At 45.6% G+C, this 21,907-nt stretch overlaps 1 protein-coding gene across 1 annotated transcript in view; it reads left to right on the plus strand.

Moving 5' to 3' along the window:
- MICU1 (mitochondrial calcium uptake 1) overlaps positions 1-21,907 on the plus strand; it is a 190,604-nt gene that overhangs the window by 12,194 nt on the left and 156,503 nt on the right. Inside the window, exon 2 of the mRNA XM_069980528.1 lies at positions 2,043-2,204. Within this exon, the coding sequence (XP_069836629.1) occupies positions 2,044-2,204 (161 nt within the window). The 5' untranslated portion in view covers position 2,043. The remainder of the gene's footprint in view (positions 1-2,042; positions 2,205-21,907) is intronic.

Raw genomic sequence — 21,907 nt, forward strand, 5'->3', positions numbered from 1 at the left:
CGGAGCCGAGCAGAAGACCTGACAGGTAATGTATGCTGCAAGGGCTGCAAGGACATCGGTAACTATATCACTGCAGCCCTCGCTCAACGATCATCGGGCCGTGGAATAGGCCCAGTAAACAAGCAGTGATCTAGCAGATTGGCGCTCGTTTACATCGTTGATCGGGCCCTGCTCGGCCCGTGGAATAGGACCCTAAGGCTACTGACTATTGTGCCATGTCATTATAGGAATTATAGGGTTTAGATCCACGCACGATACTCAGCAGGTGTCATGTAGTGGCCTTCAGTCAGGTAGGGTTCTCAACGCGTGTGTGTGTGTTTGGTGACTGAGTTGTGTGTGTGTGTGTGTGTGGGGGGGGGGGGGGGGGGGCAGGGGGTTTGCAGGCAAACTTAATATTTGCCCTGTGTGCAGGAAAGCCTAGCTACACCTTGGTGTAAGTCAGGGGTGGGGAACCTCCGGCCCGCGGGCCGCATCCGGCCCCTGAGACCTCCCGATGCGGCCCGCAGCTCCCCTGTGATGCTCGCCGCTCTGCTGGGGAAGAAGCCGGCATACACAGCATCCTCCGGGGTCTGTGACAGCTGGCGGACACAGGAGGATGCTGTCTGTGCCGGCTTCTTCCCCAGCAGAGCGGCGCGTGTCTTTAGTCTCCTGCGGGCCGCGCGCGATGACGTCATTTCATCGCGCGCCGCCTGCAGGAGAAGACCGGCACAGAGGACCTGGGAGAGAAGAGGACCTGGACAGCGTGGGAGCGGAGGTAAGGTGAGTGGGATGTTTATTTTTTTATTTGCGGGTTAACTAGGATCCCAGGGACATGACTGATGGGGGGGGGGGACAACTAGGCTACCAGGGACATGACTGATGGGGGGACAACTAGGCTACCAGGGACATGACTGATGGGGGGGGACAACTAGGCTACCAGGGACATGACTGATGGGGGGATAACTAGGCCACCAGGGACATGACTGATGGGGGAGACAACTAGGCTACCAGAGACATGACTGATGGGGGGGGGACAACTAGGCTACCAGGGACATGACTGATGGGGGGGGACAACTAGGCTACCAGGGACATGACTGATGGGGGAGACAACTAGGCTACCAGAGACATGACTGATGGGGGGGGAATAACTAGGCTACCAGGGACATGACTGATGGGGCGGACAACTAGGCTACCAGAGACATGACTGATGGGGGGGGGGACAACTAGGCTACCAGGGACATGACTGATGGGGGGGGACAACTAGGCCACCAGGGACATGACTGATGGGGGGATAACTAGGCCACCAGGGACATGACTGATGGGGGAGACAACTAGGCTACCAGAGACATGACTGATGGGGGGGGAATAACTAGGCTACCAGGGACATGACTGATGGGGGGGGGGGGGACAACTAGGCTACCAGGGACATGACTGATGGGGGGGACAACTAGGCTACTAGAGACATGACTGATGGGGGGGACAACTAGGCTACCAGAGACATGACTGATGGGGGGGGAATAACTAGGCTACCAGGGACATGCCTGATGGGGGTTAACTAGGCTACCAGGGACATGACTTGGGGGTTAACTAGACTACAAGGGGCATCACTGGGGGTTAACTACAATAGCAGGGGCACTAGGGGAACAATACTATGCCTTGTCCTGGGTGCTGCAAACCCCCGCTACTAACTGCCGCGCACAGTATGCGGCCCTCTAATGATTTTATTAATGCCCGACCGGCCCTCGACATGGAAAAGGTTCCCCACCCCTGGTGTAAGTGATGTGAAAACCTAAACTGAGAGGACAACAGTGACTATAAGACTTCTCTTTAGGGTGTCCAGCTGTCTCTGCAGCTTTAAACCTGAAACGTGCATTTACAATGGTGCAGAGTTATAGCCTAAAATCTTTACAGATTATTGTATATTTGGCCGAAGTTTTTTTTTTTTTTTTTAAGTTTTCGAATGAAATGTTTTTAGTAGTAGATACTTTATATTAACCTTGTATGCATTTTGTTAAAAACGTTGTATGGTACAGGATTCTTTAAAACTTTTTTCTTTTTAATAGGATGTTTCGTCTGCGCTTCTTGCCAGCAGTGGCAGGACTGGCAACTGTATCCCGTCGATACCATGGAGTAGCTAATCCAATGCGCAACAGACGGAGGTTTATGCTTGCTGCTTTTGTGGGAGCAACTGCAGTATCTGCTAGTGCCGGTCTACTTTGGAAAAGGTGAGTGGATGTCTTATTTATTTAATCAATGTGCCTAAGGGCCCTATTCCACCGGACGATTATCGTTCGCATAATCATTAACTATTAACGATTTCAAACAACCGCTATTGCGAAAGACCTAAAAAACGTTTACTTATTTCCATGGAACGATAATCGTTACTTATGATCGTACTTGCGATCGTTTTTTCTTCGCTATTGCGTCCGTATCTACTGCAAACGACCGAACTACGTCTTATTTAATGCGAACGTTTTGCGAACAAGCAACAATAAAAATAGGTCCAGGTCTTATAAAGCGATCGACGATTTCTCGTTCGGTCGTTAATTGTTAACTGCATTTCAACCGAACATTTATCGTTTAGATTCGAACAATTTAACGGTAATCTGAACGATAATCGTCCGGTTGAGTAGGGCCCTAAGACTGTGTTAACAGGTTGCAGTACTGTTGTGGTACTGAAGTGTCTTTCTGGGAATGTTGTTTAATTACCATTAGGCCGCCCTGGCCTCTCTGCCTGTCAGTCATCCCCTCTGAAGCCGCCCAGATGACTACCTGCCCGCCTCTGCCTGCCTCGTGCCCGGATAATAAAACTTCTTTTTCTTCAGTATAAAGCTTCTGCTGCAGCCGTGACCGGTACATGCAGCGTTCTCTTCAGCAGCTGTATTTTTATTTATTTTTTTAATCAGATATTTTTTATTTTGTTTTATCAAACATATATAGTTAGACATTTATAACAATAGCACAATAAAAGTCCAAAAAATGACAGTCATGTACTGTGAGTATGCTGTGTGACTCTTGAAACAATGAGTCAGTCATGCTATAGCTCTCTCCAATACTACTCATATTCTAGCAAATATCAAAAGAAAACAAAGAAAAATAAAACCTAACTACATACACAAGTGCCATGCGCAGAGGGAGTTTCAGGAGATGCTCAGCCGCGATTGGCTGAGCACAGTTTGGCTCAGCCAATCGCGGCTGAGCAGCCGATGACGCGGCAGAGGGCGGCCGGCACTCAGGACGGTCGGAGGGATTCGGCCCGGCCGCCCGAAGACGTCATCGCTAACTGAAGATCGGAGACGAGTCGGCACATGACAGGTATGTATAGCGCACAACACTTCCGGGTACACAGGTGGGGGTGGTGGGACACGGGGAAGGGGGCCATTCACAGACATAACATACATTACAAAGTTGTATAACTTTGTAATGTGTGTTATTCTGTGAATAATTATTTACCGCCGCACTACCCCTTTAAGTCAGGGGACGTGGGATTAATCATCACTGCACCTAGTGTACTTTCGCAAAGAATCACTGATTTTTGCGTGACTCTGCTGATGTATACCCTGGTTGCCTGATGGTCAAGCAGGGAGTGCAGCAAGGTGTAATGGGGGCATAGCCTCTTCCTGTGCCTGATTGACCATATGCAAGCAGGCGTACAGATACATTTATCCTTAGAAATCCTCCCCCCCCCCCCAATTACTTTGTAAGGGTTACTAGAATTGGACCCCACCGTATCCTAAGAATAGTCCAACAGTATTAACAGCTTTGGAAAAGTATAACCAGTTAACATGACCTATTGGTTTTCCAAAGTATATTTGCTTTGTATGAAAGGGTAAGTAGTATCCTCCATTGATATCATAGATTTTCCTTCTTGGGGTGGCACAGGAAGTTGTATGAATTCAGTATAACCAGCCGTGCAGGTAATGGCTGTAGTGATGATATTTTAAGGCTGGTTTTGCATGCAGCTCTGCATATTGGGCCATGACCTATGCACCAGTGTCTTATGAAATTGTCAGCTTCTAGTTTAGGGATTATTTATAGGCTTGTTTATAAATGGGCTTACATCCATAGCATTGTCATTGTACTTAACGCTGGCTTTTGTTAATTATTCATGAGCACTTCTGACCCAAGGACCGTCAGGCAGATCTATTAAATCTATTGTAGCCATCTGGCTTGTGAATTACTGAGGTTCAATAGTTTAATTACGATAAGAGAGCCAGGCACATTTACTGCTCTGCTTATGGGGTGTCGTTTTTTGTTGAAATTGGTTCTGTGAAGAAGGTCCGCAAGACAGCCGTGTACACCATGACACGCACAATGATGCTCATCCATTCATGGAAACTACCTGGGTGAGGTATAGGGCAGGTCATCCCACAGTGTTAATACTGTTATTTACATTCTGCAACAGCAGTGCCTGAGATCCTTGGTACACATATTATATTATTACAGAGCCTTTTATTGTTTTTGTCCTTATTTTGAACCATGGCTGGTTCCTGTGTACAGGGCCGTTCTATTCACGGGCAACAGATCCGGGCTGAAGCACTGAAAGCAAGCCAACTCGGCCCCAGTGTGATGTTCTGCCCACCCCTCTGAGATGCGGCTCCATTAGAATTCATGGAGACGCGTCATAGAGGGGCAGGGGTTTTCTCTTTTTTTTTTTTTTTCTCTTTTTTTTCTTTTTCATAAAAATTTTTAACTGACTTCTCCTTTAACCCCTTAGTGACCGCCGATACGGCTTTTTACGGCGGTCACTAAGGGTCCTTATTCTGCTGCCATCAGCTTTTTACGGCGATGGCAGAGAATATGGCTGCGGGGCCGGGACGGCCCCCACCCCAACCCCCCGGCTACCGGAGGTAGCTGAGGGGTTGGGGCAGTGTGTGGGGTCTGTCCCGGCCCCCCCCCCCTAACCGACGATCGCCGGAGAGCGGAGAGCATGGGGCAGTCATCGGGGACCCCCCGTGTTGGGTCCCGATACAAGCGATCAGTGGTATATACTATATACCGCTGATCGCTTGTACCATGTGCTCCTGGCACTTTTTATCCCCTGTCACCATGAATGATTGGTGACAGGGGATAAAAAGTGATGTCGCCCCCCACCCCCCCTTTCACCCCCGTCCCCCAGTCACCCCCCCCCTTCCCCATATACTCACCTGATCCTGGAGCTCCGTCCTCCTCGACGTCTTGGCTGGTTATGAAGTGCGCATGCGCTTCACAACCAGCCAACTCTGAAAATTTAAAGTGACAGAGACCGATTTGGTCTCTGTCACTGAACTACGATTACTGAGATAGAAAATATCACAGTAATCATAGTAATATAGTGAAAATGAATATGTAAAGTACAAAAAGTGACAAACATACAAAAAAATAAAACACACACTTTTTATTATAGTAATAATTGCAGTTTACTCCCAAATTACCCCTAACCCCTCCCCAGATTGCCCGTAACCACCGCACGTTGCCCGTAACCACCGCACGTTGCCAGTTTCCCCCTCCCGATTGCCCGTAACCACCCCAAATTACATGTACCCACCCCAGATTACCTATAAGCACTTCAGTTCATCAGTAACAATCCCTGATTGTCTGTAACCCTTCCAGGTTGCACATAACCCCCCCAGGTTCCCCGTAATCATGCCAGATTACATGTAAACCCCCCAGATTGCACGTAACCACCGCGCGTTGCCTCTGACCACGCCGCGATGCCTCTGACCACGCCGCGATGCCTCTGACCACGCCGCGATGCCTCTGACCACGCCGCGTCGCCTCTGACCACGCCGCGTCGCCTCTGACCACGCCGCGTCGCCTCTGACCACGCCGCGTCGCCTCTGACCACGCCGCGTCGCCTCTGACCACGCCGCGTCGCCTCTGACCACGCCGCGTCGCCTCTGACCCCCTCCAGATTGCCTATAAGAACTTCAGTTTATCCGTAACCACCCCACATTGCCCGTAACCACCCCAGATTGTCAGTAAGCACTGCAGGTTGCCCGTAACCACCCCACATTGCCCGTATCCACCCCAGATTGTCTGTAAGCACTGCAGGTTGCCCGTTACCACCCCACGTTGCCCGTAACCACCCCAGATTGTCTGTAAGCACTGCATGTTGCCCGTAACCACCCCACGTTGCCCGTATCCACCCCAGATTGTCTGTAAGCACTGCAGGTTGCCCGTAACCACCCCACGTTTCCCGTAACCATCCCAGATTGTCTGTAAGCACAGCAGGTTGCCTGTAACCACCCCACGTTGCCCGTAACCACCCCACGTTGCCCGTAACCACCCCACATTACCCGTAACCACCTCAGGTTGCCCATAACCACCCCACATTACCTGTAATCTAATTTTTTTTTATTTTATTTTAGTAACTGCGCTATTCTAATAACCATTACTAGCTGCAGTTTTGCTCCTGTAAATTGGCGCTCCTTCCCTTCTGAGCCCTGCTGTGTGCCCATACAGTGGTTTATGCCCACATATGGGGTACCGTTGTACTCAGGAGAACCTGTTACAGATTTTGGGGTACGTTTTCTCTCCTGTTCCTCGTCAAATTGAGAAATTTCAAACTAAACCAACATATTATTGGAAAAATTCGAGTTTTTCATTTTTACTGGCCAATTTTGAATACTTTCCTCTAATACCTGTGGGGTAAAAATGGTCACCACACCCCAAGATGAATTCTTTGAGGGGTGCACTTTCCAAAATGGGGTGACTTTTGGGGGGAATCTATTCTGCTGACACTACAGGGGCTCTGCAAACGCACCTGGCGCTCAGAAACTTCTTCAGAAAAATCTGCACTGAAAATGCTAATTGGCGCTCCTTCCCTTCTGAGCCCGGCTGTGTGCCCATGCAGTGGTTAATGCCCACATATGGGGTACCGTTCTACTCAGGAGAACCTGCTTTACATATATTGGGGTGACATTTCTCTCCTGTTCCTCGTGAAATTGAGAAATTTCAAACTAAAGGAACATATTATTGGAAAAAATCGAGCTTTTCATTTTTACTGTCTACTTTTGAATACTTTCCTCAAATACCTGTGGGGTCAAAATGCTCACCACACCCCAAAATAAATTCTTTGAGGGGTGCACGTTCCAAAATGGGGTGACTTATTGGGAGATTTTACTCTGCGGACACTACAGGGGCTCTGCAAACGCACCTGGCGCTCGGAAACTTCTTCAGCAAAATCTGCATTGTAAAAGCTAATTGGCGCTCCTTTCCTTCTGAGCCCTCCTGTGTGCCCATGCAGTGGTTTACGCCCACATATGAGGTACCTTTTCACTTAGGAGAACCTGCGTTACAAATTTTGGGGTACTTTTTTCCTCTTGTTCCTCGTGAAATTGAAAAATTTCAAACTAAACGAACATATTATTGGAAGAATTTGAGTTTTTAATTTTTACTGTCTTCTTTTGAATACTTTCCTGTAATACCTGTGGGGTCAAAATGGTCACCACACACCAAGATGAATTCTTTGAGGGGTGCACTTTCCAAAATGGGGTGACTTATGGGGGGTTTTCTCTCTGCTGACACTACAGGGGCACTGCAAACGCACCTGGCGCTCAGAAACTTCTTCAGCAAAATTTGCATTGGAAAAGCTAATTGGCGCTCCCTTCCTTCTGAGCCCTGCTGTGTGCCCATACAGTGGTTTACGCCCACATATGGGGTACCGTTGTACTCAAGAGAACCTGCATTACAAATTTTGGGGTGCTTTTTGTCTCATATTCCTTTTGAAAATGAGAAACTTTAATCTAAACGTATATATTATTGGAAAATTAAAATTTTCCAATTTTTTTACTGCCTAATTGTGAATACTTTCCTCCAGCCCCTGTAGGGTTAAAATGCTCATTATACCCCTAGATTAATTCTTTAAGGTGTGTAGTTTCCAAAATGGGGTCACTTATGGGGGTTTTCAGGATACCAGACTTCTAAATCCATTTAAAAAAAGAACTGGTCCCTAAAAAAATCAGTTTCACGAAAATGTGATAATTTGCTGATAAATTTCTAAGCCCCATAACACCCTAAAAAAGTTAAATATGTTTACCAAATTATGCCAGAATAAAGAAGACATACTGGTAATGTGACTTAGTAACTAATTTATGTGCTACGACTTTCTTTTTTTAGAAGCAGAGAATTTCAAAGTTCATAAAATGCAAATTTTTTAAATTTTTCATGATATTTTGATGTTTTTCACAAAAAACACACAAAGTAGTGACCAAATTTTGCCACTAACATAAAGTGCCATATGTCACGAAAAAACTATCTCAGAATCGCTAGCATACGTTAAAGCATCACTGAGCTATAAGAGCATTAAGTGAGACAGGTCAGATTTTGAAAAATTAGCCTGGTCATTAAGGCCCAAACTAGGTGCAGCACGAAGGGGTTAAAGCAAATGTACCTGAGGGTACATTCACTTTAAGTATACATTAAATACATTTATTATTGCTTCTGACTTCTAAGGAACTATATAGTCAATAGTATGTATTTTACCATATATTATGTCTAAAATCAAATAAAGGACGGTTAAATGGCAATTACATGGTATATTACGTGAAAAGAATCACAGTGATTAGAAATGAATTGAGTTATTTTATGTGTTAAATTTGACTCTATTAATAAAAAAAAGTCACACTTCAAAGCATTTCAACCGGTGTCAGTCAATGGCTCTGGTGTGTGGGTGTGTATTATGTGTCAATTACTCCATGGCACCTCTGCAGATATCATTTCCAAAGACTTCCGTACTTTAGCAGCATTCATCTAAATTAGCTGGCCCTGAATGCCGTCTGAAAGGACATTTATACAGCCAGAATCCGTTTTACTTATAATGAGTAACATTTGCATAGCAGTTGAGGCAATCTTCTTAGCACCAGATACCAAATATCAGATTTAAAATTTAGAAAAATGAGTTTAACAGAGTTAATATAAAGAAGGAAATGAATACGGAGAGCTCATTTAGATAGAAAGTAATTTTACAGATGCCACAGAGAAAGCAAGCGCTCTATACGGCAGCATTAAAACAAATTCAAAGTGATCGGTCTAGCTTATGAAATCTGCCCCATCTATTGGGGGATGACCTAGTTCTCTGCATCAGATATTGCCGGTTATACCCAATTTATTATATATTATTTTTATTATTATATTTTAAACTTGTCTCAACAAAATATGAACCTTAAAGTGTAACTGGGGTTATAACTTTCAAAACCTAAATCATCAGTGATCTAAAGCAAGTTTGCAATTTACATCCATTTATTTATTTATTTATTTATATTTAGTTATCATGGAAAACACAGCACTTCCTGTGTTCTGACTTTTTTTTTTCAGAGTCTAAACACAGGAAGTGTTGTATTTCCTAGGTCATCTGCACACCTAGAGAGAAGATGTGATTGATGGGCGCTTGTACTGGCTGGGACTACGTGTTTAGTCTTTTTTTTTTCTTCCAACCAGCACAAGACTAAAAGTTGCCTTCAGGAGACTGGACCTGGTGTGTGCACACATGCAGATTTTTGGTTGAAATTGGTGAAGACAAAGCCAGGAATGGATTTGAAAAAAGGACAAATCTCAGTCTTTCCTTTATAACCTGTTTCCTGTTTATAGTCTGTTCAAGGCTTTGGCTTCAATAATTGCAATGGAAAAGTATTTGATCGTATATTTTATTATATTTCTGCATTTTGGGCCCAATAAATTTTTATTTGTATACCCAGAAAATACCTTTTAGCTTCACACGTACCATATTGCAGCAGTTTTGGTGATGAGGATCCGCAGCAGATTTGAACTAAATAACTGAACACAGCATTAAATCTGCTGCGGATCTATTGCGGATCCTGTACATGTGAATACACTGTAAAAGGACAAGTCTGGGATGGCGTCAAATACTGAAACTAATATCCAGAGGTTATTTTAATCTTTTGTAGAGTACCTTAAAACTTGTCTTACACTGCAGAACATTACAAAACTAGGTGTGCTTCAGTAAATTTACAATTTATTCTTAGGACCAAAAATACGGTCTTGTTCGTTATTGGGTTAAGTTTGTACCAGTTGGTAGATCTTTGTATTTGGCGATGCTGTTGTTCTCCAAAGTCAAGTGTTTCCTGAGCGGCTTGGTTAGGTTAGAAGCCGTAAAAGGTCAGAAAAACTGTGAAGTGTCAGAAGCTGCCTAATGAGTAAGTTTTCAAAGAGCATACATCAAGACTTAAAGCGACTCTGTACCCACAATCTGACCCCCCAAACTACTTGTACCCTCAGATAGCTTCAGATAGCCTTGATCTGTCCTGGGGTCCGTTCGGGATGCAGTTATTGTCATAAAAACAACTTTTAATCCTTCAGCGCTGTGTCTAACGGCCGGGGCTTATATTTGTATATGCATTAGGCTGGCACACCCTCTCTGTCCTTCCTCCCCACCCTCCTCATCATTAGGAATGCTCCAGGCAGATTGCTTCCTTTTCCCCACCTGTGTGCATAATGAATATGGGCTGGATCGTTAATACACCTGCGCAAAGCTCAAACAGCAGTAAATGTTCCTGGATCATTCCCAATGATGATGAGGGTGGGGAGGAAGGCCGGAGAGGTGGTGCCAGCCTAATGCATATACAAATGTAAGCCCCGGCCGTAAGACACAGAGCTGCAGGATCCCTGCCGAATGGACCCCAGGACAGATCTTGGATTAAAAGCAGCTATCCGAAGGTACAAGTGGTTTGGGGGGGGGGGGGGACAGATTGTGGGTACAGAATCGCTTTAAAGAGTCACTGTTGTGAATTTTTTTTTTGCAGAAATCAATAGTCCAGGTGATTTTAAGAAACTTTGTAATTGGGTTTATTAGGCCATTATCTGCATTTAAAAAGCCTTTTCCCAGGTCCCCCCCTCCTCTCCTCTCCGTCATCCACTTCTCAGAATCAGGAAATCTCAATCAGTCGTGTCCAGTGTGTTCTATGAAGAGAGGAGGGGGGGAAAGAGGACAGAGGGTAATGTAGCTTTTAATTAACTCTTTGTTGTCCTGTTTTGGTTTCCCTTTTTTCTCTCTCCATAGGAGAACAATGAAGACAGGGGGAGAGCCTCAAACTGCTTTTTCATGATAAAAATTCATTTTTCGGCTAATAAACCCAATTACAAAGTTTTTTAAAATCGCCTGGACTATTGATTTCTGCAAAAAAAAATTCACGACAGTGACTTTTTAATCTTTAAAACTATATATTGAACCTATTCTTTTACCTTGTGTGGTTCAATACCTTGTGTGGTTGCTGCTCTAAGCTGTGAATGACCAGTATTGCTTTATAACAGCCACATGGACATGCAAATTCTGCATCAAATGCATCATATAACTGAAGGTTTATTGACCGACCCTTACTCTACACTTCTGCTACCCTTTTCCCTATATAAAATTATATCATTATTTATCCCACATGGGGAATACTATAAGAGTATTAAAAATCTGCCTTCCAAAAAAGAGATCAAAAAGCCATTTGAACCCCGAAAAAGTTCCACTAAAAGTAAATTTTGCTGTCTCAAAAAACAAATCCTCATATGGGTATATTGATGATAAATTATGGCTTTTGGAAGGTGAAGATGAAAAAAATTTAAGACAATTGCTTGGTCATCTACCATGTTTCCTAGAGAATAAGACATCCTAAAATAAGACACCCTAACTAGTCTACCAACTAGCCCAAAGTAAGGCATCCCCCTGAAAATAAGGCACCCCCACCCCGGAAGTAGGGTGCCCCCAGAAAGTAAGGCCGTCCACCACCACCCATCGCAGCTTACACCCTCCCTCCCCTCCAGTGCTTGTCCCGAGCCGCTTACCACTCTTCATCCCTCCCCGTGCCACTCGCGAAAAATAAGACATCCCACGAAAATAAGACAGATTGCCTCTTTGGGGACAAAAATTAATATAAGGCACTCTCTTATTTTCAGGAAAACAAGGTAGTTGTATTTTAGCTGTATGCACAAATTTCCTGATATTCCAGGTTGTGGCTGTATCTATATCTTATCATTTGTCATTTTAGTTCAAGTGCCCATCCTTATGGTGCGTTTACACAGAAAGATTTATCTGACAGATTTTGGAAGCCAAAGCCAGGAATGGATTTGAAAAGAAGAGAAATCTCAGTCTTTCCTTTATGACCTGTTCCCTGTTTATAGTCTGTTCCTGGCTCTGCCCGGGTGATCGCTGATCGTCTGGGCAGCCCATAGGATATAGCAGCGTCTGCTGCCAACGCTCCTATTCAACGGAGCAACGGCAGCAGATCGCTGCTTTATCAGTCGCTTGTTTTTCAACATGTTGAATAACAAGCGACTGCAACGATCAGCCGACATGAACGATGTCGGCTGATCGTTGCACTGTATTCCACGGGACGATTATCGTCCGTAGCGGCCGATAGCGGCCGAATACGGACGATAATCGTTCCGTGGAATAGGGCCTTTACTCGGACCTAATAACAGAATACCTTGAAGAGAGACAATAGACTGAGAAACTAGACAAGACAGATGAATAATATAAAATAAAAGTAAAATTTACGAAGGACATAACATAAAGCACAAGACATACAAAACACAAGACACACGACATACAAAACACAAGACACACGACCAGCCCGCCACTCCCCGTCTGAAGTCAGAGATAGGCGCTTAGTGAATAACATATTTTCAATTAGTGGAAGCAGGAATTTTGAGTTTTCCTAGTGTATTGGCGGCATCAGCTTCCATATACCATTTTGTATTTTTAAAACAGGACATTAAGGTGATGATTTCAGTGCGAGATAATAGTTCAGCTATTATTAACCTCCATTTTTTGAAAAAATTCTTTAGAGATGAATTCGGACTATGTAATGCATTGATTTTCTCCAAATGGAGGAGATATAAAACGGTATCTTTGACTTCAGAGATAGTGGGAATAGAATCCTTTATTCAGTGTCGTAATATACATTTCATAGTAACAAGTAAAACAACATTGGTTCCCTGCGGTAAAAATATGCGGGTTTCTACACCATCCAAATTCACTGAATGATAATGGAAAATACATGGGAGTGGATCGTTGGGTAGCGCAATCAGGGCCGCCGATAGGGCAGTACAAGTGGTACTGCCGTATGGGGCCCGGACCCTAAGAGACACGGTAGGGGGCCCGGCGGGCCCGCCGGCCGCCGCCCCCCGACCGCTACGCTAGGGGGGCCCGCACGGCCCCCCTTGCCAACTGTTTTTGAGCATCCCGAAAAGCTGCGGCCGCGCAGCTTCTCGGGATGCACTGATCGCTTTAATGTTCCGCCCGCACAGCGGGCGGAACATTAAAGCGATCAGAATACAGGAGAAGGACCTGTCAGCGTCCTCCTCCTGTATTCTCTCCCATAGGCTGCCGGCACTTCATACCAGCAGCCTATGGGAGGCCGGGCCGTGGTCATGTGCCCCTCCGGCAGGCGTGATGATGTGACGTCATCACGTCTGCCGGAAGTCCCGTCCCTGCGGCTCGCAAGATGGAGCCCGAAGAGGAGGAGGAAGAGCTGCTGCCTGCACAGCGCGGATTAGGTGAGTAGGATGTTTGGTTTTTTTAGGGGCACCTCTGGGGGCATTATTAGTATATGGGGGCACCTCTGGGGGCATTATTAGTATATGGGGGCACCTCTGAGGGCATTATTAGTGTATGGGGGCACCTCTGGGGGCATTATTAGTGTATGGGGGCACCTCTGGGGGCATTATTGGTCTACGGGGGCACCTCTGGGGACATTATTAGTGTATGGGGGCACCTCTGGGGGCATTATTGGTCTACGGGGGCACCTCTGGGGACATTATTAGTGTATGGGGGCACCTCTGGGGGCATTATTGGTGTATGGGGGCACCTCTGGGGGCATTATTAGTATATGGGGGCACCTCTGGGGGCATTATTAGTATATGGGGGCACCTCTGGGGGCATTATTAGTGTATGGGGGCACCTCTGGGGGCATTATTGGTTTACGGGGGCACCTCTGGGGGCATTATTGGTGTATGGGGGCACCCCTGGGGGCATTATTGGTGTATGGGGGCACCTCTGGGGGCATTATTAGTATATGGGGCCACCTCTGGGGGCATTATTGGTGTATGGGGGCACCTCTGGGGGCATTATTAGTATATGGGGGCACCTCTGGGGGCATTATTGGTATATGGGGGCACCTCTGGGGGCATTATTGGTGTATGGGGGCACCTCTGGGGGCATTATTGGTGTATGGGGGAACCTCTGGGGGCATTATTAGTATATGGGGGGCACCTCTGGGGGCATTATTAGTTCATGGGGGCACCTCTGGGGGCATTATTAGTTCATGGGGGCACCTTTGGGGGCATTATTAGTATATGGGGGCACCTTTGGGGCATTATTAGTATATGGGGGCACCTCTGGGGGCATTATTAGTATATGGGGGCACCTCTGGGGGCATTATTAGTATATGGGGGCACCTCTGGGGGCATTATTAGTATATGAGGCCACCTCTGGGGGCATTATTAGTATATGGGGGCACCTCTGGGGGCATTATTAGCTCATGGGGGAACCTCTGGGGGCATTATTAGTATATGGGGGCACCTCTGGGGGCATTATTAACTCATGGGGGCATCTCTGTGGGCATTATTAGTGCATGGGGGCCACCTCTAGGGACATTATTAGCTCATGGGGGCACAGCTGGGAATCCTACATACAGGGGGCACAGCAGGGGATCCTACATACAGGGGACATCCCACACAGCGCAGTTACTATGGGAGCCTACAGGGGGGAGAAAGGAAAGGAAGTTGCTAGAAATGTGCGGAGCCTAAATTGTTTGTCTCGCAGGTTCTAAGGGGATGAAACGTATCTGGAAGGAATCATCATGGAGGTCTGGGCCGGATGGAGAGGAAAAGGGAAAGTGACGCCTCAGATCAAAGAAGACGTCACCTGTGAGTCCCTGTATGACACTTTTCTTATTTTGTAGAACATCATTTAGTAGGGGCGCCCCGAGGTGACAGCTACTACATTATCTGTACTCAGAGATATCACTGTGTTATCTGTTGTGTTACATAGGACTGCAGGTGACTACTACATTATCTGTACTCAGAGATATCACTGTGTTATCTGTAGTGTTACATAGGACTGCAGGTGACAGCTACTACATTATCTGTACTCAAGAGATATCACTGTGTTATCTGTGGTGTTACATAGGACTGCAGGTGACTACTACATTATCTGTACTCAGAGATATCACTGTTATCTGTGGTGTTACATAGGACTGCAGGTGACATCTACATTATCTGTACTCAGAGATACCACTGTGTTATGTGGTTTTACATAGGACTGCAGGTGATATCAGGTGATTTCTCCAGGTTGCAGAAGTTCAAACTTCATCGTGCCCTGGTGTGCTGGTGTCTGTATGTGTGTATACATGTGTGCTGGTGTCTGTGTGTGAGATCAATTCTAGAGAACTGGCTCATATACCCCATTTTCCCCAGTGGCTTAAAATGTAACCTCTGTTATACAGTTATAGAATTGTAGAAATTAAATGTGAACAAGGTGCAATTCAAATAGACACTTACTTGTATAGCTGCCTCTTGTGCTCTGTATGCAGTGCATTATATTCACCCTTGCAACGTACAATTTATAGCGTGTCTACAAGCCCAGCGGGGCTCATTATGATGGAGACTAAAACTTATACAAAGTGGGGTAGGGGTTCCCCTGTATTCAGAATGCTGCTGAGTGCTCGGCAATGCCCCGTTTGGGGTTATTGAATTTCGAGGGTCTATGCAGAGCAGGATAAAGACACCTCTGCTGCACAAACAGGATCTCCTAGAAAGCGTTCTCACCGCCATGTATTCGCTATCACTGTCTTGGGTGAGCTAAACTAGTCTGCCTGGGGGGGGGATGATTTGTATATGCTCACTAACATGGAACAGCCTCATTATATTAGCCTTATCAACATATTCTATGTTAGTGAGCATACCGGGGGGGATATTGGTGAACATATACAAATCAAACAGCCCCCCAGACCCTCGAAATTCAATAACCCCAAACGGGGCATTGCCTAGTACTCAACAGCATTCTGAATACAGGGGAACCCCTACCCCACTCTTGTATAAGTTTTAGTCTCCATCATAATGAGCCCCGCTGGGCTTGTAGACACGCTATAAATTGTACGTTGCAGGGGTGAATATAATGCACTGCATACAGAGCACAAGAGGCAGCTATACAAGTAAGTGTCTATTTGAATTGCACCTTGTTCATATTTAATTTCTACAATTTTATAACTGTATAACAGAGGTTACATTTTAAGCCACTGGGGAAAATGGGGAATATGAGCCAGTTCTCTAGAATTGATCTGAACCAAATTATACCTCCCAGCAAGGCGTGGGGCAAACACACAATTTTTTTTTTTTTTTTTATTAATGTGGGGGGCCCAGACACTTTGGTTGTATGGGGCCCTGAAATTCCTGATGGCGGCCCTGAGCGCAATACACCAAATGGAGTTTTTTAGTTCCCTGATCTCTGTCCAATATTTATGTAGTTTTGGACAATGCCAGAGCCCATGAAGGAGATCAGCTCTGTGAAGACTACACTTAGGGCATTGTTTCAGAAAATGTTCAGGTGCATTTTTTCCAAGACCGATCAAACGCATTTTCTGGATTTTTACTGTAATTGTTCTGCAGTGTTGGATTGAAGCCAAAGTACCCTACAGAAGAACAGAATCCTGCTGTAAAATTAAGATGTGTAGCTAATATGTTACCGTTATTATCACACCAATGTCTGTTAGGCTTGGCCAACATGCCGAAAAAGTGACATTGCTTTCACTTTTTCACAGCAATTGATGCTTGTCTAGGATTAAAGAAAGGATCTTTTCCGCAGGGACTTCTCATGTTGTGTGGCACTGCATTTTGGCCCTATTCATTTGAATAGGAGATAGCTGAACTACCAGACACAGCCTGAAGACTGGTGCTGTTTCTGATAAATAAAAAAAGATTAGATCATTCCCTCTAATACCAGGCAGCCTTTTTAAAGATTGTTCTGCTATGTGCCGATTCAGCTAGATCTGCAGCAGTGAAGACAGGCTTTACAATGCAAATCTACTGCCTGACCTGCGGTACTTGGCAGACATAACTAAAGAAAGACAAAAAGCTGTATCAGACGGCCCAAGCCGGCTCTATAATAATGCGACCTGGGCTGCATAAACAACATGCGGCTTCAGCGTTAATCAGCCAGCAGCCACACATCTCCTATTACGTGTGGGGGTGAAGCTGACGGCAGATTACATTTTGAGCAATCGGCCTGTGGAATAGGGGTTAAAGTGCTGAGTAAGCAGGTGGGCTCTGACATCAATCTGTAAACGTGGTCTGTCCACTCAGCCCAAACCAGTAATACCATTAACATTAACGTATATTGATAGTGCGCCTCACCTGCACTAAATATTGAACTGATCATATTAAGCAAGAATCGAGAACAGCAACTATTGATATTTAATAGGGTTTAGGAATCTAGTATAAATTATTAATTTATGTAGTAGCCTTTAGTCCCTTTAATTGATAATTCTAACCTTTGGCATCTTGGAAAAATTTAGTTAAAATGTAGCTGTTTTCTCAGTTAACTTTTCAATAGAGATGAGCGAATTTACAGTGATAGTGAAGCGAACCGCTGTAAGTTATCTAATACTTATAGTATATAATACTTTCTTAGCGAGTCAGTCATTAAAAATAATTTTTGAAATGTCACCTGCCATGGCAAAAGTTATTGATCACAGCATGTCTAAGGGTCGTATTACACTGCTCAAAGGCTTGACTAAAGTGAGCGCCCATCTGTTAAATCTGCGCTCTCTTACTGAGCCCATATACAGCCCGATAATGCAGCATATCGATGTCCGTGCAACCCTTCTACATACCTTTGTGCTCCCTGATGTCCTACTAGCTTCGGTCCTCTCCCAGCAGTGTCAGAAGTCACTGTGTCCAGTGATTTGCTGAGCGGCCTGTCACTTAAGACACTGCCGGGAGCACCCCGAAGCTAGCAGGATATCAGGGAGTGCAGAGGCGTTTGTAAAAGTTTTTAATATGTTCTCTTTACACATTCATCAGCTGCTGTCCGTGCATCACTATTACACATAGCGATGCTCGGAAGGTGGCTGATGATTAAAGGTCAGGACCAAAAGACCCAATTGGCCGATGATGTTTGTCATCAGCTGATCACTGTCTTTTATACTTGGAGCGATGATCTGCCGAATTGGCCTGATTTGGCAGATTATAGCTCCGTGTAATAGGGCCCTTACTTATTCAGACAGTGTAGCCCCATAGATTTACATTGTTGTAATTAGCCGACCAGGAGGTACAGATGGGAAGTGGATGGTGCTGCTGCGCTTTCTCCCTGGCTATATCTCTTGGTCACAGTGGGTCGCAGGCAGCACTGAGACCTGCTGTGATCATTTACTTTTGACATATCAAAAGTTATTTTTAGTTACTCTTTAAAGCCCTGTAGTCTCTTTCCAGTCTCCCCCTCTGGCTCTCTCCAGCCACCCTTCCTTGTTCAGAGGCTTCCATGGGCAGCATGTAATCTGAGTCCTCAGTGAGCTGATAGCTGGTGTCCTTTCAGAGTGAATGGTAAATTTAGAAGACGTAATGGTAGTCTGTGTGTGCTTACAGCAAGGAATGAGATCCTGAGTTCTGTTATTATTCTTGTTAGTTCTTACATGTAGAATTTAAAATGTGGTGTAAAATCTAGGTTGCGGGTTTTCATTTAAAACCAGAGGTCTGTGCCGAAAAGATTTGTCATGAAAATAAATTCTTTCTTAAATGTTCTGTTTTTTTTTTCCGCATTTTGATGGCTGACAGCAGTTGGTTATAAAATAGATTTGTGATCAACAGCCATCAGTCAGTCACTGCTTACACCTACGTGACTCTTTTCAGAGGCCATTAATCTCACCCAGTGAAACACAAACATACCAATCATTTCTCTGATTTCTTGGAGTAATGTGACAAGAAATCATCCCTAAGAATATAACACAGGCTGGGGTGGTAATGGAAAATAAAGCCACCGCTAGGAACAGTAAGTTTTAAAGTGGTCTTAGGGCAAGGTGCTCTTGGGTGGAAGATTTACATTGTTGATTTGCCAAAATATCGGTAGTACTTTTGTTTTATTTTTTGGAACTTGTAAATTTGTAATTACCATTTTTTATAGCTCTGCTTTTTGAAGGCACATAAACAGACTTTTACAGGCTGCTTTTTAGCTCTGCTCTATTAGGAAACAGCTTTGATCAGTGGCTCCAGCACAGTTGCAATGTCTAATGGAGTCTGAGGAAGTCTTAAATCACCACCTTGTTGTCCTAGCAGATTAAGGGTCCTATTAAACAGGCCGACTATGACCCGATTATTTTAGTAAACGAACGCAGATCTGCTCGACCTATTAGACTGTTCGATAATCGAGCAGTAAGGGCTTCATGGACATTGTTAGCAACGTCCATGCAGCCCTTGCCCAAACTGATACCTTACCTCTCCTCGCTCCCGGTCTTCTCTCCTGTGCTTCGCAGCTTCCCGGCTCCGAGGGCAGCAGTGTCTGAGAGGCCTGTCAGCTGATAGGCTACTCAGACGATGAAGCCGCAGGGCTCTGAGCCACGCCTTAGAGCCATGATTCACAGTCCAATCACTAATTTAAGCAAGCGCTGATCTGCTAGATCGGCGCTCGCTTACTGAGCCTATAACAGGGCTTGATAATTATGCAGCAAGGGCTGTATATATACTGTTAGCACTGTCCGTGTAGCTCTTGCCCTAGTGTAAAATAATAAGTCTAACCTCTCCACAATCCCTGGTGTCCTTCTCGCTTCTGCCCGCAGCCGCTGCTGAAACTTTTGAGCCGAACTCTGAAGTGATCGGTTGGTCAGCCAATCACTGGCCGAAACTTGGGTGTCTGTCAGAAGGGAGCTCAGGCAGTGGCAGAGGAGCCTTTTGAAAGTGAATGTTCTATGTGTCCTTATTATTGTCCACATTCTTGCTCCTAATTGCCAAACCACACAAAATTTGTTGTGCTGTTTTTGCACACAGCTTATGTAAAGCATGTTCAACATTTCCCTTGTCAACTATGACATAAAAGCCACATGGGATATAACTGATATCCTTGTTTATGTAGACATATTCCAGTCTGGTTGAACACCATTATAAAAAGTATATTTTTTTTCTTGCTTTTACCTCTTACTTAAAGCGTAACTATAATTTAGATAACAAAAAAAAAATGAAATTACTCAGTTAAAAAGCCCTTGGTTACCCTTTAAAAAAGAGCCGTAAACTGTGTATATCTTGTACGCTTGCTGAGATATCCCCAGTTGTTCGGCTCAGAAGAATAAATTAATTTTTATCCTGGCTGAGAGAAAGTGGGCGTGGTCTCCCCTCTCCTTTCCCTCTCGCCTTATCTCCACCCTCCTCCTCTCCTGTCCCGCCCTCCACTCACTCATGAACTTACACACTACTGATAACTGAACTTGCAATACCTGTACTTGCAATACCTGTAGGTAGGGCTGGGCGATATTGGCCTAAATCAATATCGCGGTTTATCGCACATGTAGCCGCGGTAACGATAATTGACCGATAATTATGACACACCCCTTTTTGCAAACCACACCCACTTGCCGTGCCAAACTGGCGATATTTTGATTCAAAAAAAGTTAAAAAGAACTCACTGAGCAGCAATCCATGGTTAGTCTATTATCATTATTATTATTTGTCATTATTAGGGGGTCTCAGCAGAGACCTGGACATGTGTATATACAGGTATACACCCTCTACAGGGTATACACAGGTCACAGAGGGATAGGTGTGTATGACTATATGGGGGGGATGGATTGGGGTGTATTACTATACAGTAGGTTGGGATCGGGTTACAGGACTATACAGGCAGCACATAGGGATAGGGGGCGGACGGGGGTGTATGACTATACAGGGATGGCGGACGGGGGTGTATGAATATACAGGGATGGCGGACGGGGGTGTATGACTATACAGGGATGGCGGACGGGGGTGTATGACTATACAGGGATGGCGGACAGGGGTGTATGACTATACAGGGATGGCGGACGGGGGTTTATGACTATACAGGGATGGCGGACGGGGGTGTATGACTATACAGGGATGGCGGACGGGGGTGTATGACTATACAGGGATGGCGGACGGGGGTGTATGACTATACAGGGATGGCGGACGGGGGTGTATGACTATACAGGGATGGCGGACGGGGGTGTATGACTATACAGGGATGGCGGACAGGGGTGTATGACTATACAGGGATGGCGGACGGGGGTGTATGACTACAGGGATGGCGGACGGGGGTGTATGACTATACGGGGGGGGCAGATAGGGGTGTATGACTATACGGGGGGGGGCAGATAGGGGTGTATGACTATACATAGGGGGGCGGACGGGGGTGTATGACTATCTGGGGTTGGCGGACGGGGGTGTATGACTATACAGGGATGGCGGACGGGGGTGTATGACTATACAGGGATGGCGGACGGGGGTGTATGACTATACAGGGATGGCGGACGGGGGTGTATGACTATACAGGGATGGCGGACGGGGGTGTATGACTACAGGGATGGCGGACGGGGGTGTAAGACTACAGGGATGGCGGACGGGGGTGTATGACTATACGGGGGGGCAGATAGGGGTGTATGACTATACGGGGGGGCAGATAGGGGTGTATGACTATACGGGGGGGGCAGATAGGGGTGTATGACTATACGGGGGGGCAGAAAGGGGTGTATGACTATACATAGGGGGGCGGACAGGGGTGTATGACTATCTGGGGTTGGCGGACAGGGGTGTATGACTATACATAGGGGGGTGGATAGGGGCGTATGACTAAACAGGGGGGCGGACAGGGGTGTATGACTATACATAGGGGGGCGGATAGGGGCGTATGACTATACGGAGGGGTGAAAAGGGGCGTGTAACTTTACAGGGGGCACATAAGGATGGCAGGCGGGTAGGAGAATATTATACAGGGAGGTGCATGCTG

Source organism: Dendropsophus ebraccatus, chromosome 8 (assembly GCF_027789765.1).
Source record: "Dendropsophus ebraccatus isolate aDenEbr1 chromosome 8, aDenEbr1.pat, whole genome shotgun sequence".
Lineage (NCBI taxonomy): Eukaryota > Metazoa > Chordata > Amphibia > Anura > Hylidae > Dendropsophus > Dendropsophus ebraccatus.